Source organism: Neurospora crassa, linkage group II, assembly GCF_000182925.2.
Source record: "Neurospora crassa OR74A linkage group II, whole genome shotgun sequence".
NCBI lineage: Eukaryota > Fungi > Ascomycota > Sordariomycetes > Sordariales > Sordariaceae > Neurospora > Neurospora crassa.
Genome location: NC_026502.1, coordinates 886,450 through 899,853, shown reverse-complemented (window position 1 = coordinate 899,853; position 13,404 = coordinate 886,450). Strand labels below are relative to the sequence as shown.

Below are 13,404 nucleotides of genomic sequence, written 5' to 3'. Positions count from 1 at the left end.
GGAAACGGTTCAAGAAACTAGGTGTCAGAAGTCAGGTTCCGTCTACATCCCGGACTTCTTGGACGCCTGTTTCTCGACTGGGCTTTTTCCTTCGCTGGGTTTCCAATATATTGGGATGTTTGAACGTGGGATATTACTTTTGCAAGTCAATCGATGTTTCCTTCAGTAAGTAAGGGGGATCCAGGCCGTCACGTTCTGTTAGTTCCACTCAGGGTTCCAAATTCGTACGAGATCCTTTGGGCAAGTGCCTCGATGTCTTCTTCTGTTTATCTTTGACCTACATGGATTAACATTGTCGTACATGTCACTTCGCCGGAGTTGCCTCACAGGACAGACCGGCACATGCACCCGCCCTTGGATCTCTGCAGTTCGCCTGAATCCCCCAGGGATAGAGCCCTAGAGCGCACCGCTTCTTGTCAAACTGCGTGGCCTTCTGAATCATACTCATGTCAACTGTCACGGCTGAAGGCTCCCGAGGCCTTCCTCGGCATGTCATCTAGGCAAGGCAAAACAGCTTGAACATCCCAGCGTCTGAGACCCGCATAGAGGCTTCATTCCCACAGTCCATATAACGACAGAGCGTCCTTCGAAAACAATCTGTGAGGTTCTCCAAGCGGCCCAATGCCCTCAAGAAAAGCTTTGAAGTTGACTACATCCTCAATTTGTACCTGAACTTTCCTGCGAGGTCCATAACCCAAAGCTGTTCTGTCATTTTTGACCAGACAAACATTTGGGTATATATGTCTCGGACATTTCCATCGGGACCCAACTTATGTCACCTATGCTGTCTTGCCCAAGGTTCAGCACAATGCGAGTAATGCCCTGTTGGACGTCTCCAACCAATTGCTGTAGGGTCAAGTCTGCCTGATGGTTGGGGGCGTCTTTCATTCCACCCAATGGAATTATCTCAATTTTGGAATAGAGTTTGGTCTTACAGCAAGGTACTGGTGACCTTCCCGCTCTCTTATAGGGGAGAAAAGAATGAAGCTAAGGGAACTACGAGCCATACAGAACGCTCCAGGGACGCTAAAAAGGTACGGATGTCAGGCCAAGGGATTTGAACAAAATGGGAGAAATCCGAATCTCAAGGAAGGGAGGGGGGAAAAAAAATCTATGATGCAGGCATTTCGAACAACACATCGCTCACCCGATTCCCTGCATCACTGCCTAACACACCTTTTCGCACCCTCCGTTTGAACTCGATATTTGCTCATACCAACGAAAACGGTTCTACCGCTGACGGAACCAGCAACATCTCTGCTATATGGCTAGCATTAACGGACGAGCGCGCTTGTTTCGTTCGTCACCAATTTTCGAAATGAGAAGCTCTCCCAACCTACACAGTGCACCATGTACACGGAAGCGGCTTAGGAAAAGCCGGTGCCTTAGTACCGCTTCCCGACCCGTGTTGCGTACCATGGTGCATGTTGACTCCAGTTAGCCAACGCAAGTCTGCTACATCTCTATGCATAATCTACTCATCCTCACAGAAATAAGTTTTTTTTTTTTTTTTTTTCTTTTTTTTTTTTTTGGGAATATCAGACCCGACACTCACTTTCTACCACCCACCGGTTCGCCATACACCGTCAACAGCTCACGCATTCCTCATACCCGAGCCATCCTTGCCTGACTTCTGGCCAGAGCACCCCTTGCTTATTACCTACAATGGCTTATGCCTCCGATGCCTGCTTCCATTTATCGACAACCTGTTGCACACACGCCCCTCCACATGCCGTTGTGCTCCATTCTGGACTTGATTATCGATCCTCTCGTTCCCTGTTTATTCCAGCTCGGCCTCCCCGTTGGTGCTTCGTTCGCCCTCTGGATGTCTTTCCGGGCTGCCCTTTCCTTTTTCACTTACATGCGGCGTGAACCTGGCAAAACCTGACAGGACCTTCACTTGATATTCCTTCCATCACTCTGGGTCCACCAATACAAACGGTGATAGATGCCTCTCGGCATATGCATTGCCTTCCTCTGAGCAATCGAAATCCATCTGCAGGCGAATCCGAGCCTTCCTTCATGGTTGAAAGCTTCAGGGATCCCCCCATCCGCTTTGCCATCCTCATGCTCGTTGGACATGTCGCCACGGCAGAAGAGTGGATGACAGGCCGGGCACTATCGAGACTAGTCCATCATCGTCACCACCATCCCCGTCCCTGCCAACCTGATCCTATCTCCTGCCGGTTTACAAGCGGGGTCAAGGAAGGCCTGTCCACGAATAGAGTCACCGACTCTTATGTCCTCGAGATCATGGTGGCTCGAAGTTGTTGACAGGGGGGAGGTTGAGAAAGGTATAAAAGGGGGTTGTTGATGACCAAAGTAGTTGAGCTTTTCTTTCTCCTTCTCCATCACATCTTCAGTCTTCAGATTTAGACCCACAACTTTCTTGAAGACCTTATTTACACTCTCAGACATTTTTGACAAGTATCTTGACACTGGATCTTCCCATTACTTGACTCTTTGCAGTCTAGCCCCTGGCATCACTCCACAACCCATTACCCACAAGTCCTCATCCGAATCTGGGGAACTCCACAAACGCACAAGCCGTCATAACTCTATTCTTGGTATCCACCATTACAGTGACGTCCTCTGCATTCAGGTCATACATTACACAGTTACAATCATGTCGTCAAACTACTCTACTCAGTATTACGCGGCTACTGGCGCGGTCCCCATTCCCTCCGGAAAGGGGCAGTTCCCCACGTACCCTGCCTACTACAACAGCAATGACAGCAACTACTCCGTCTCTCCTCCTGAGGAATCCGATCCGTCAGTGACTTCCGGGTCTGGCATGGGTCATTCCACCTATTCCGTTCCCGCTTCTACCTATGCTGGAAGTAGCCAGGGAGACTACGAGAGCGCGGGATCTGCAAGCGGCATCGATCTTAACGAGTACATGCAAGATCGATTTGCGGACACGTTCTCGCCGATCCCCCTCGATCGCTTGACGGTTGAGCAGGCCAAGATGTGAGTTCGTTTCCGAACCGGAGAGCTGTGTTCTCCTGGACTATGTGCTAATCGGATCCACTTTTTTTTTAATAGTTCTGGCGGTCTGAACGCAAAGCACCGCGAGGTCCTCGAGCTTCAAGCTAAAGCGCAAGCACGTCTCGCGAGAACAAGAGCCCGATTCGCTCAGGGGCTCGAAGATGCACAGGCAGTGCGGAAAGATCTCGAATGGACACAGAAGAAAGTGACGTAAGTTTTGACTCCCAAGAATCACAAGAAAAGCGAACTCAAACTGACTGCTTCGAATCAGAGCTCTTTCGGCCAAGGCGGCGAAGCAGCACCCCAAGGAGTACAGCAAGGCGCGGGCACGCCACCCTTCTCCGGATGCGTTCTAAACCGATTTGTTACGTCTGCATCTCAACACGATTTCTCTTCATTTTATTTCTTTTGTGTCGGTACGTAAGGCGTATACTTGCACATAACCCCTTTTTCATGTTTACTTTTTGTCCGAAACGGGGAAATGCCCCGGATGTCTTCTGCAATTCTCAGCCTTGCGGAAGAGATGACGTTGGAAAAAGAATATGAGGCGCGGCAAATTTAGCCGCGATATACGCCCAGCGGAGACAGAGCAAAAAACGGAGTCAACTTTAACGGTTGACGGGGGTGGTCATTAGGTTGGGCTGGAATGCGTCAAGACGTGCAGCTTGCGGCGTTTTCCTCGTTCAAACTCCACGACCCCCTGCTCTTCCCTTGCCACGGACCACATCGTTTCGGGAAAATGCCCAATTTCTTTGATTGGACTGTTATTTGGGATTTTCTTTGTGGCTTTTTTGATCCTGAATATTCTATGGGTTGGGTTAGACGCCGCATTCAGGGACCAGGTACCAGGCACTGGGCAACTGTACACCCCCCTCCGTTTTCTTGGCTTCGTTTCTACTGAAAGGGAGGGTGGGAACCCGGATGCTTGGGGAGGGTGACGACACGCAGGGTTAGAACACATGGCCGCGGAAGGAGAGATCCGAGCCGTTGCAGAACGCACAAGCCTGACAGGGCTGCAGGATTGTGATGGTTACTGCCGGCATGGGGATGGGTGTGTGAGCACCATGGGCGTAGCAGCGGGTCTGACAGTGATGGTTGCTCTACCTATTCGTCCAGCATTCTTGGAAGACAACTCCGAGGCCTGCGAGGAGCTCCACACACCCACTACCCAGGTACCGACATGACACCCTCCTCGATCCGTTGTCCTGGGCGGCTTGCTTGTCAGCTTCTTGGCTTGATCCGGCACGTGTCTGTATTTGGGGACCGTTCGACACCAGGGAAACGGACCACACTGTCAGTTCCCAGGTACGGGCGGACAGTGTGGACAGAAGTGCCGCGTGACTGGGTACCTCCCCTTCGGTCCCTGACGGTGGGGTAACTATTGCCCCTTGAGGCTAGACGGCGATAGAGTAGATGTTGTTGTGGTTGGGAAAGTGGTTTGGTGTGTGGTTGGTGGATAGCTCATGGCTCTTCTGTATCCAGCCGGGTTTGCCTGTACCAAAGAGGGGGGAGGGTAGGATTCGGGGATTTGGTGGCTTAATCTCTCTTTCTTGGATATAGTGTCGTTAGTCTTGGCTAGGGCGTTGGTGGAGATGGTTGGCTTGTTCATATGTCGCCTTTGGTAGTTAAAAAGATCTTTTGCCTGTTGAGGTGGGTGTAGAGATGAGAACCGTGACTGTTTGTATGGTAAGAAAGTGTCCTAGTCCCGGTGGGTGGAGCACTTGGTCGAGTGGCCCGTACGACATGATATCTCTTTCCCCCTGAATGGTCAATGATGGTGTGAGAGGGATTGGGGAACGCAAGGTAAGAAGAAGTAGACATGACCTTGGTGAAGGAAAACCCATGGATGAATAGAGGTAGTCTCATGTGATGTGGCCAGCACATACCCTTACGTAAGTGAGTGAAAGGGTAACCGCTTGGCTCAACACTGATACATGAACATATACATACCATCCGCCATCTATGGGTCATCCATGACCTCGATGACATCCATCATACATCCCGCAAGGACTGGACCCCAAAAAAAGTAGAGACTGCCCATGGGAAGAAAGTGTTGAAAAGAGAAAGCCCGATGCGGATGAGGGAACATAAGAACATGACTTGTTGAATAAAGAACTAGGGTATCAAACCATCGATTGCTTCCATAGCAACCAGCATTACCGACAGTAGTAGCAGCAGCAGCAGCAGCAGCACGAGCAGCAGCACGAGCAGCAGCGAAGCCACACATCGCCCGTCAACTTGCGGCGTCAAGTTTGACCTCCAGCCTCTGCCCCTGCAGACGTCCATACTGACCGATATGCCTCTCTTGTTGTCACCGCCACCGCCATCACCACCATCTTCGCAATCATCATCATCCTAACCACTTGCATCAACGAAGTGAGGAATGGCCTTCATCTAAGCCACGCCCTGCACCTCCTACACCGCTTGCACAGCCGAATGACTCTCCTGCTGCCCGGAACCAGGACCAGAACCAGAACCCCCAAACCCACCTCGCCCACCACCACCACCACCTCCACCTCCAGAGCGACTAGGCAACCACTTCCCCACGGTTTCCATCCCGCGCTGCTGCTCCAATCGCTCCCACGGGTTCTCGTTGCTCGAAGGGTCGTAGTAATCCGCGTACCAAGGTTTCGTCGGGTCACGACCATGTGTTCCTCCTCCTCCTCCACCTCCTCCTCCTCCACCGTGACCACCCCTGCCGCCTCTACCGCCTCTACCGCCTCCTCGTCCGCCGTGCACACCATGATTGCCTCTTTGATTATGTTGCTGATTTGATACCTGAACTTGGACTTGCGGTTTAGGCGGTAGCGACAAACCAACCTGGACGTTGGTCGTCGTCGTTGATGTTTTATCAGCAGCAGCAGTAGCAGCAGCAGCTTCAGCATCATCATCGTCGTCATCGTCGAGGTTAATCTCGTTCTTATCCTCATCCCTCGGCGCATTATCAAACACCCTCTGTCGTTGAACAGGCACGTCATTCGCCCCTGTGCCCTGTGGTGTGGGGCCGACGTAGGCGTCGTCGATGCGGGAGTTGTAGCGCCGTTTCTTGGAGGGGCGTTGCGCAGAAGAAGTGCTGTTGTCGTCGTCTTCTTCGGAGTAGTCGGCGGCGGGAGGTTGGTGCCCGAAGGAGGAGAAACCCATTGCTAAGGCCATGGCGGCTGCTTCGGCTTCTACGTCGTCGGTGAAGATGTCATTTTCGTTGGTGGTGGTGGTGTTGTCGACAGGTGGTTGGGTCATTTTAGTGGGTGGGTTGGTCAGTGGTAAAGGGGAGAGCTGCGGCGGGCGGATGGATGGATGGATGGATGGGGTGAGGTTGAGGTGTTATTGATGAGGCTTGTTTGAGTGAGGTTCAGGATTGAGGATTGAGTCGCTGGACGCAGTGTTGGAGAAGTGGTTGAAGTGGAAGCTGTATGTAGGTATATACGGTTTGCGTAACTCGATGCCCAGTTGTGTGTAACAAGATGTAGGATATCAAGTCGTTAGTGCCGTTCAGTTGTCGATGTGAATGAGGGGAAGAAGTCGATGTGAAGTTGTTTCGAAAAAGGATCAACGACGCGCCAAGAAACACCGGGCAAGGAAGTGGAGTCGAGAGATGTCGTTGAATCAGCCTTGTGGGGCCCCACTCGTTCCTCGCTAAAACAGAACACAGGAACAGCCGCACAGTGGATTTGAGGAGAAATGGAACCCTTGTCTCGGAATGTCACCCTCCCGATTGGTGTTTTGTCACTTTTCAACTTTGGATCTTCTTTTGGACTTCACTTGAATTATGATCGGGTCGTACGGTATGACACCTTGGTTGTTGAACCGCACTTGACAATGGAATTAGAGATTACCTACCTGTGGGTGAGATATGACAGGACGGCAAGAATATTTGAAAACAAGCGAGAAAAGGCAGCTGACCATCGAGCACTAATGTTGTGGCTTTCACGATCAGACCTGGACCCCAACGACTTATGTGTTGAGCTGGATGTTCTCTGGATTTCAATCCTAGGCAAGCCGAAAATCCCATGTGATCTCCATCAACTTTTCTCGACCTGATAAGCCCAGCCGTTCGTGCCTGGAATTGGGATATCCAGACCAGGAAGTCAGGGGACTCGAGCAAACTTGAACCCCTGTGTTTCCAGCGAGCCAATCGGTAGTAGCCTACATTTCACACTGTTTCAGCTGATCATCGACCATTGGACGTCACTTTCATCCCAAGACTCGCACATATATATATAGTGTAGGACCAGCCCATCTCATCATCAACTCTGCTCCTCAGACTAGCCCTCGACCACACTTGTCAACTCACCATCTTACCCATCAATTATCGTATAATCAAACCAACTATGGCTACCACACCGCCCACCAACTCCTCACCAGGAGGCACCATCACCCTCCGCCTCCCCTACAAATACTCCCACTCCTCCCCACCCCCACAAACCATCCGCTTCCCACCGCTCGGCTTCCTCCACCGCACCTGGTCCGTAACCCACTCGACCCTCTCCATGTGGCGTTCGGCCCGCAACGTCCGCATCACGTACCGCCCCCTTACCCCGACTAAAGATGGCCGTCCCCGTATCGACGACCTGGTCGAATACGAATCCCTCTCCGGTTCAGGAGGCGTCAAGACCGTCGCGGGAGTCGACACGGGTAACTGGGACAATATCCAAGAGGATACGACCAGCTGGGACTGGCGCGGGAGCGGGTGGTTGTTTTTTGTGAGCAGTCATTGGGAGGTGCTGGGTTGGGGGGAACGCAAGAATGAGGAGACCGGGGAGGTCGAGGAGAGATGGGCGGTTACGTGGTTTGCGTCGACGCTTTTTACAAAGGAAGGGGTGGATGTTTATAGTGATCGGCCAGAAGGGGGGAGTAAGGAGTTGGTGGAGGAGGTGTTGAAAGTGTTGGGGGAGGTGTTGACAGAAGGCGGGGAGGGGACGAGGGGCTTGAAGGAGATGGTGGAGAGGGATATGAGGGAGGTGAAGATTAGTTTGCCTTGGAAGGAGAGGTGAGTGGGATACAGGTTCGGGGGGATTGAAGTCGGATTGGGAGTTTTTGGATGGGATTATATTTGGATGGGTATCTTGTTGGCTATTTATGTTGACGCTGAGGTTTTTATCTACTCTGGATTTTGCGCAATGCAAGAATAATGAGGATGCTATGCTTGTTCGTCTCTTGGACGTCTTGGCTCGTGCTCGTAATCTGACCTCTCCGAGCGGTGATGCCGGTGATGGTCATGCTTACCATCATGGGCATCACGGTCTTTGTGCTTGCGATACTCGCGATCGTCTCGGTCCTTGCTAGACCGTCTATGGTGCCTGTCACGAGAGTGATCTCTCCTCCTTTCCTAATCTCTTTCACTTCCGCGGCTTCGTTCTCGGTCACGATTTCTCTCCCTTTCCTCATGGTGACGACCCCGTTTGTGGTCCCTGTCATGGCCATGGTGACGGTCGCGGTGTCGGTCTCTATCTCGCGATCGGTCTCGATCATGGTCCCGTTCCCGCCTCTCCGACCGAGACCGCCTACCACAGTCAGATTCGTCACCAGACGCTCTACTATCATGTTTTTCCTTGCGATATTCTGTTCGCCTCCTCTTTTCTCGTCGTCGCTCTTCTTTTCGCAATTCCTTTAGCTCCCTTTGCCTCTCCTCATTCTCCCGTTCCCGTTCCTTGTTGAGATCACGCACCATCTTGGCACCCCTCTTCATCATCGCTAAAGGATCACTTGCACTCAGTCTTTCCACCTCACGAGCCTTCCGTCCGGGATCCTCCTTGCCGAACACGTTCTTGGATGGCACCAACGCAGCAACGTCGCCATCCGGTGTCGCATACCAGGGGCCATTTCTGGCTAACAAGCCTTCCGCATCCCTGCCAGCCGCACTGGTAAAGCGTACCTGATGCTGCTCCGCTTCCTCACGCTTTTTCTTGGCTGCTTCTGTCTCTGTTATCTCATCCTTCTCTACAAGCCTCAGCTCCTCTTCAGAAAACAACGTGATATGACCCCTGCTATCGACCAGCGATGCAGTAGTAGCAGTGATGGAAGTCGACTTCACTGGGCCAGACAGCTCCCTCGCCGCATTTTGCCCTGCCGTGGCCCGTTCCCGCGCTATCCTCATTTCAAAATCGGTGTCATCCTCGCCTGCTCGCTTGCGTTTGCGTCCTTCTATCAGAGGATCACGTTCACGCTGACGGCGCCCATGATCATGGCTGGATTCTGATGCTGGCGGTTGCTCCTCAAGTGGCGGCGGAACTTCACCGCGCAGAATGGCTAGACGACGTTCGGCGTCGACCTGTTGCATGCGTTGCTCCTCAGCTTCCTCGCGAGCACGGGCCTCGGCCTCGTCACGGCGGACGCGGGCGACGTTGTCTGTGTTGTAGACGTTCCATGATTTCTTTCCGAGAAGGTGACTTGTATGCTGTTGGTAATTGTTGCTTGGATAAAAGGAGTCAGTATTCACTCACAGAGGCATATTGACGTTGGGACAAACGATGAAATCGTCTCCCTTCAAGTGATTGGATAGTTGAAGACGACAACATTGGGAGAACCAGGAAGCACCTCTACTTGGAGTCAGTCTTCTTATCTTATCTTGCGGCCAACACGTGCCCCGCTCTTTGACGTACGTTGGTCCCGTTGGTCAGGGGCGAGTCCAGGCTGGGCGCCAGGGGACCAAGTCTGGGGATACACCACTAATTGAAAGCTGGCGCCTTTGTACAAGTAATCTGACAATATGCTCCATAGTACAGCCGCCATTGACACCATTTCCTGTACAGCGTCAGGGACACAGCTGAAACCACCCAACGTAGTAATAGCGTTCCCTTGACACAACAGACCTCCATCCGCATCCCCTCCTCTCTCAACTCAACAAAACACCGAAGCTCAGCCTCAAAGGACAGGCATCTTCTGTGGTCATACCCGGCTATATCGTCAATTACAATCAACCGAACCAACATCCACGACGTGTCTACGTACTTGCGCGCGAATCCAGTGCGCCCACTCCACGCTCCAACGAGACATAGATAAACACCACCAAGGGCGACTGGTTCTCCCCATTTACGTCCACTCACCTACTACTCCTCCTCGATACCCGTAACTTATAATCCACACACGACACTCACCATGGATATTCGAGGCAACCTCTTCGGCAAGAAGCCCCAAACCCCACAAGGAGGAGCTGGTCTCCCCGGTCGTCCCGTCCAACAAGCAGCCGGAGGCGGATACGGCGGCGGCGCAACACCAACCAACTACGGCAGCCCAGGTGGTCGCGCTCCCTCTCAGCCCCAATACTCTGGCAGCGGCGCTGGAGGATATGGAGGTGCGCCATCTGAAAAGAGCTATGGCGGCGGCGGTGGCGGTGGTTACGGCGGACAGCCCGCTCCTGGCGGATACCCTTCTCAGCCAGCCGGTCGCGGTGTCCCCCTTCGGCTCGCAAAGGTGGATGACAAGACGTTGCAGAGTCTCTACATCTTTGGCAACATGTGAGTTCCCTGCGCTACCCATGGTCAGTCTATCCAATCCAAAGTTGTTAACCTCGTACTTTAGTTGCGCCGTATCGCCCAATGATTTCCCCCCGAACCACGATGGCACCGATCTATACATCCGCTTGACAGGAAGACAGCTACGAGGAGATTACGTGGTGACGGCACGCCCCACCCCCGGCTTCCGTCCGGGTCACATCAGCTTGTCAGACCCCCAGCGAACATGGTGCGGAGTTGGCATGATGGACGAGTTGATGGGAGAGGTCTACGATCCCTTTGCCCGTGGAGGCGACGCCTACATTGGCTCCATGGATGTTGAGATCGGATTTGCGTCAACCAACCGAATCGTCGATACCCCCTATGACCAGGATGAGCTGGCCAAAGTGTTCCTCAAGACTTTCCAGAACCAGGTCTTTGCTCCTGGTCAGAGGTTCCTGCTTGACGTCAAGAACATCCCTTTGGCTGTCATGGTCAAGACGGTCACTCTGGTTGACCTGACCATGCTGGGATCGGGCGAGGCTCCCACACGCAGTGACCCTGGAGCACGCGGTATTCTCACCAACCAGGCCAGCATTGGCTTCTACAAGGATGCCAGGTCACCCATCAAGCTCAAGGGCTCCAACAAGCGCCCAGCGGCCAACGCCATCATCGCCCCAGACTTCAAGTTCGAGAATATGGGCATTGGTGGTCTGGATACCGAGTTCTCCACCATCTTCCGTCGTGCCTTTGCCTCTCGTATCTTCCCTCCCGGACTCATCGAGAAACTTGGCATCATGCACGTCAAGGGTATGCTGCTGTATGGTCCTCCCGGTACCGGAAAGACCCTGATTGCCAGACAGATCGGCAAGATGCTCAACGCCAGGGAACCCAAGGTCATCAACGGTCCTGAAGTGCTGAACAAGTACGTTGGTCAGTCTGAAGAGAACATCCGTAAGCTCTTCGCCGATGCCGAGAAGGAGTACAAGGAGAAGGGAGACGAGTCCGGCTTGCACATTATCATCTTCGATGAGTTGGATGCTGTGTGCAAGCAGAGAGGTTCGGGTGCTGGTGGTGGTACCGGCGTCGGAGACAGTGTTGTCAACCAGCTGCTCTCCAAGCTTGACGGTGTCGACCAGCTCAACAACATCCTCCTTATCGGAATGACCAACCGTAAGGACATGATCGACGATGCCCTGCTTCGTCCTGGTCGTCTCGAGGTTCAAATCGAGATCTCGCTTCCCGACGAGCATGGCCGTGGCCAGATTCTCAAGATCCACACCTCCAAGATGAAGGAGAACAAGGTCATGGCTGACGACGTTGACCTCGCTGAGCTTGCCACTCTTACAAAGAACTTTTCTGGTGCCGAGTTGAGCGGTCTCGTCAAATCCGCTACCTCGTACGCCTTCTCCCGACACATCAAAGTCGGCACCATGGCTGGCGTTTCAGAGGACGTGGCCAACATGAAGGTCAACCGCCAGGATTTCCTCAACGCCCTCGACGAAGTCAAGCCCGCCTTCGGCGCCGACGAGTCCGAGCTTGAGAAGCACCTGGCTTACGGCGTCATCCACTATTCCAAGAGTATCACGTCGATCCTGGAAGACGGTCTGCTCTACGTCAATAACGTGCGCAAGCTCGAGCGCCTCAAGCACATGACCGTCCTCCTTCACGGCCCTTCGGCCTCTGGAAAGACGGCTTTGGCCGCCCATATCGCCATGAAGTCCGACTTCCCCTTCATCAAGTTCATCACCCCCACCGACATGGTCGGCTTCCGCGACGAGGTGGCCAAGAAGGATTACATGCACAAGATCTTCACCGACGCCTACAAGTCCCCGCTCTCCCTCCTCATTATTGACAACATCGAGCGCATTATCGAATGGAACCCCGTCGGCCCGCGCCTGTCCAACACCATCCTCCAGGCCCTCGTCACCCTTTTGGTTACTCCTCCACCTAAGGGCCACCGTCTCTTGATTCTCGCCACGACTTCGCAGCGTACCGTCATGGAACAGTTGGACGTCACTGAGTCGTTTGACTACCAGATTGCCGTTCCCGCTGTGAACAACCTCCAGGAGTTGGGCGCAGTGTTGAACGAGGTGGGAGCGTTTGGTGGCGACCAGGCGGCTGTCAGTGAGGTGTTGAATACCCTACGCGAGTATACCGGGTCGGATAGCGTGGGTGTGGGTGTCAGGACGATCCTGACGATTGCGGAGAGCGCGGACACGAGTCCTGATCCGAAGGGATGGTTCGTGGAGAAGATGGCCGGGTTGATTGCTCGGTATAATGTTAGGTAGAGAGAGAGAACTAGAGCTGTAGACAAGGAGGTATATACATTAATATGGGTATATGGGTGGATATCAAGTGGATGAGCTTCAGGATATAGACAGTGATGCCTTTTGGGAATAGAAGTAGGTTAATGATGACCACTACTTTGTTATAACTGTTCCAGTCTTGTTCCGAATCTTACCCCTGCGTTTCATGGGAAACCAAACGCGAGCGTTCGTTAGACTTGTATATATATTTCCATGCTAACGTATCCGAGATATTCAAAGGACCACTATTTCTGGACCTACGCTACTATGTATACCTTCACAGCACGAACGAATACTTACCATATTGGTCAGCGCCTCCATGAATGAGATGCGAAAGTAGAAGAAACTCGAAACGGTCGACAGTTAAAAATACAACTGCGGACAATCAGCTGTCAAAATCCAACGGCCCGGTGCTATCACAGTCCCCGACGACGCCTGCTTAGTAACGAGCTTAAGATGATCAGATACCCGCTCTATCGTGATGAGCTTACCCCCCTGGAAGCTGTCCTTCCTTTCTTTTTTTTTTCCCCTTTTTTTCGGTTTTTCTTTCCTTTCTTTCTTTTTTTCCCTCTTTTTCTCTTAACAACATATAAACAAAGAAGAAGGGAAAAAAACAACTAAGAAATGGTTGGAAGCATCATATGACGCCCAACACAACCACCACGGGGGCTGTCTCC

The 13,404-nt window shown here is 52.6% G+C and overlaps 6 protein-coding genes across 6 annotated transcripts; 3 read left to right on the top strand and 3 right to left on the bottom strand.

The window, feature by feature from the left end:
- Positions 1–304: 304 nt before the first annotated feature.
- NCU03382 (hypothetical protein) lies at positions 305–1,419 on the bottom strand (the record flags this gene model as incomplete). Its single annotated transcript, XM_951736.1, has 4 exons — positions 305–496; positions 669–678; positions 1,177–1,268; positions 1,417–1,419. 4 exons carry the CDS (start codon positions 1,417–1,419, stop codon positions 305–307), a joined length of 297 nt encoding a protein of 98 aa, XP_956829.1.
- A 1,207-nt stretch (positions 1,420–2,626) lies between these two features.
- NCU03383 (hypothetical protein) lies at positions 2,627–3,344 on the top strand (the record flags this gene model as incomplete). Its single annotated transcript, XM_951737.1, has 3 exons — positions 2,627–2,970; positions 3,046–3,198; positions 3,260–3,344. 3 exons carry the CDS (start codon positions 2,627–2,629, stop codon positions 3,342–3,344), a joined length of 582 nt encoding a protein of 193 aa, XP_956830.1.
- Positions 3,345–4,774: 1,430 nt separating this feature from the next.
- On the bottom strand, positions 4,775–6,532 carry NCU03384 (hypothetical protein). Its single transcript, XM_951738.2, has one exon. It carries the CDS (start codon positions 6,223–6,225, stop codon positions 5,404–5,406), a length of 822 nt encoding a protein of 273 aa, XP_956831.1. The 5' UTR covers positions 6,226–6,532; the 3' UTR covers positions 4,775–5,403.
- Positions 6,533–7,193: 661 nt separating this feature from the next.
- On the top strand, positions 7,194–8,147 carry NCU03385 (hypothetical protein). The gene has a single exon (XM_951739.2). The coding sequence runs from the start codon at positions 7,317–7,319 to the stop codon at positions 7,977–7,979; it is 663 nt and encodes a 220-aa protein (XP_956832.1). The 5' UTR covers positions 7,194–7,316; the 3' UTR covers positions 7,980–8,147.
- NCU03386 (hypothetical protein) lies at positions 8,022–9,498 on the bottom strand. Its single transcript, XM_951740.3, has 2 exons — positions 9,429–9,498; positions 8,022–9,374 (listed from the first exon to the last, which is right to left on the bottom strand). The coding sequence occupies exons 1-2, from the start codon at positions 9,434–9,436 to the stop codon at positions 8,315–8,317; spliced, it is 1,068 nt and encodes a 355-aa protein (XP_956833.3). The 5' UTR covers positions 9,437–9,498; the 3' UTR covers positions 8,022–8,314.
- Positions 9,499–9,800: 302 nt separating this feature from the next.
- NCU03387 (vesicular-fusion protein SEC18) lies at positions 9,801–12,911 on the top strand. Its single transcript, XM_951741.3, has 2 exons — positions 9,801–10,442; positions 10,507–12,911. The coding sequence occupies exons 1-2, from the start codon at positions 10,084–10,086 to the stop codon at positions 12,707–12,709; spliced, it is 2,562 nt and encodes an 853-aa protein (XP_956834.1). The 5' UTR covers positions 9,801–10,083; the 3' UTR covers positions 12,710–12,911.
- Positions 12,912–13,404: the final 493 nt, after the last annotated feature.

Excerpts from the sequence above, each read along its gene's own strand:
- NCU03384 (XM_951738.2), bottom strand. The coding sequence starts at position 6,225 with ATGACCCAACCACCTGTCGACAACACCACCACCACCAACGAAAATGAC.
- NCU03385 (XM_951739.2), top strand. The coding sequence starts at position 7,317 with ATGGCTACCACACCGCCCACCAACTCCTCACCAGGAGGCACCATCACC.
- NCU03387 (XM_951741.3), top strand. The coding sequence starts at position 10,084 with ATGGATATTCGAGGCAACCTCTTCGGCAAGAAGCCCCAAACCCCACAA. Across the intron at positions 10,443-10,506 it reads CTCTACATCTTTGGCAACAT|TTGCGCCGTATCGCCCAATG; the intron begins GTGAGTTCCCTG and ends CTCGTACTTTAG.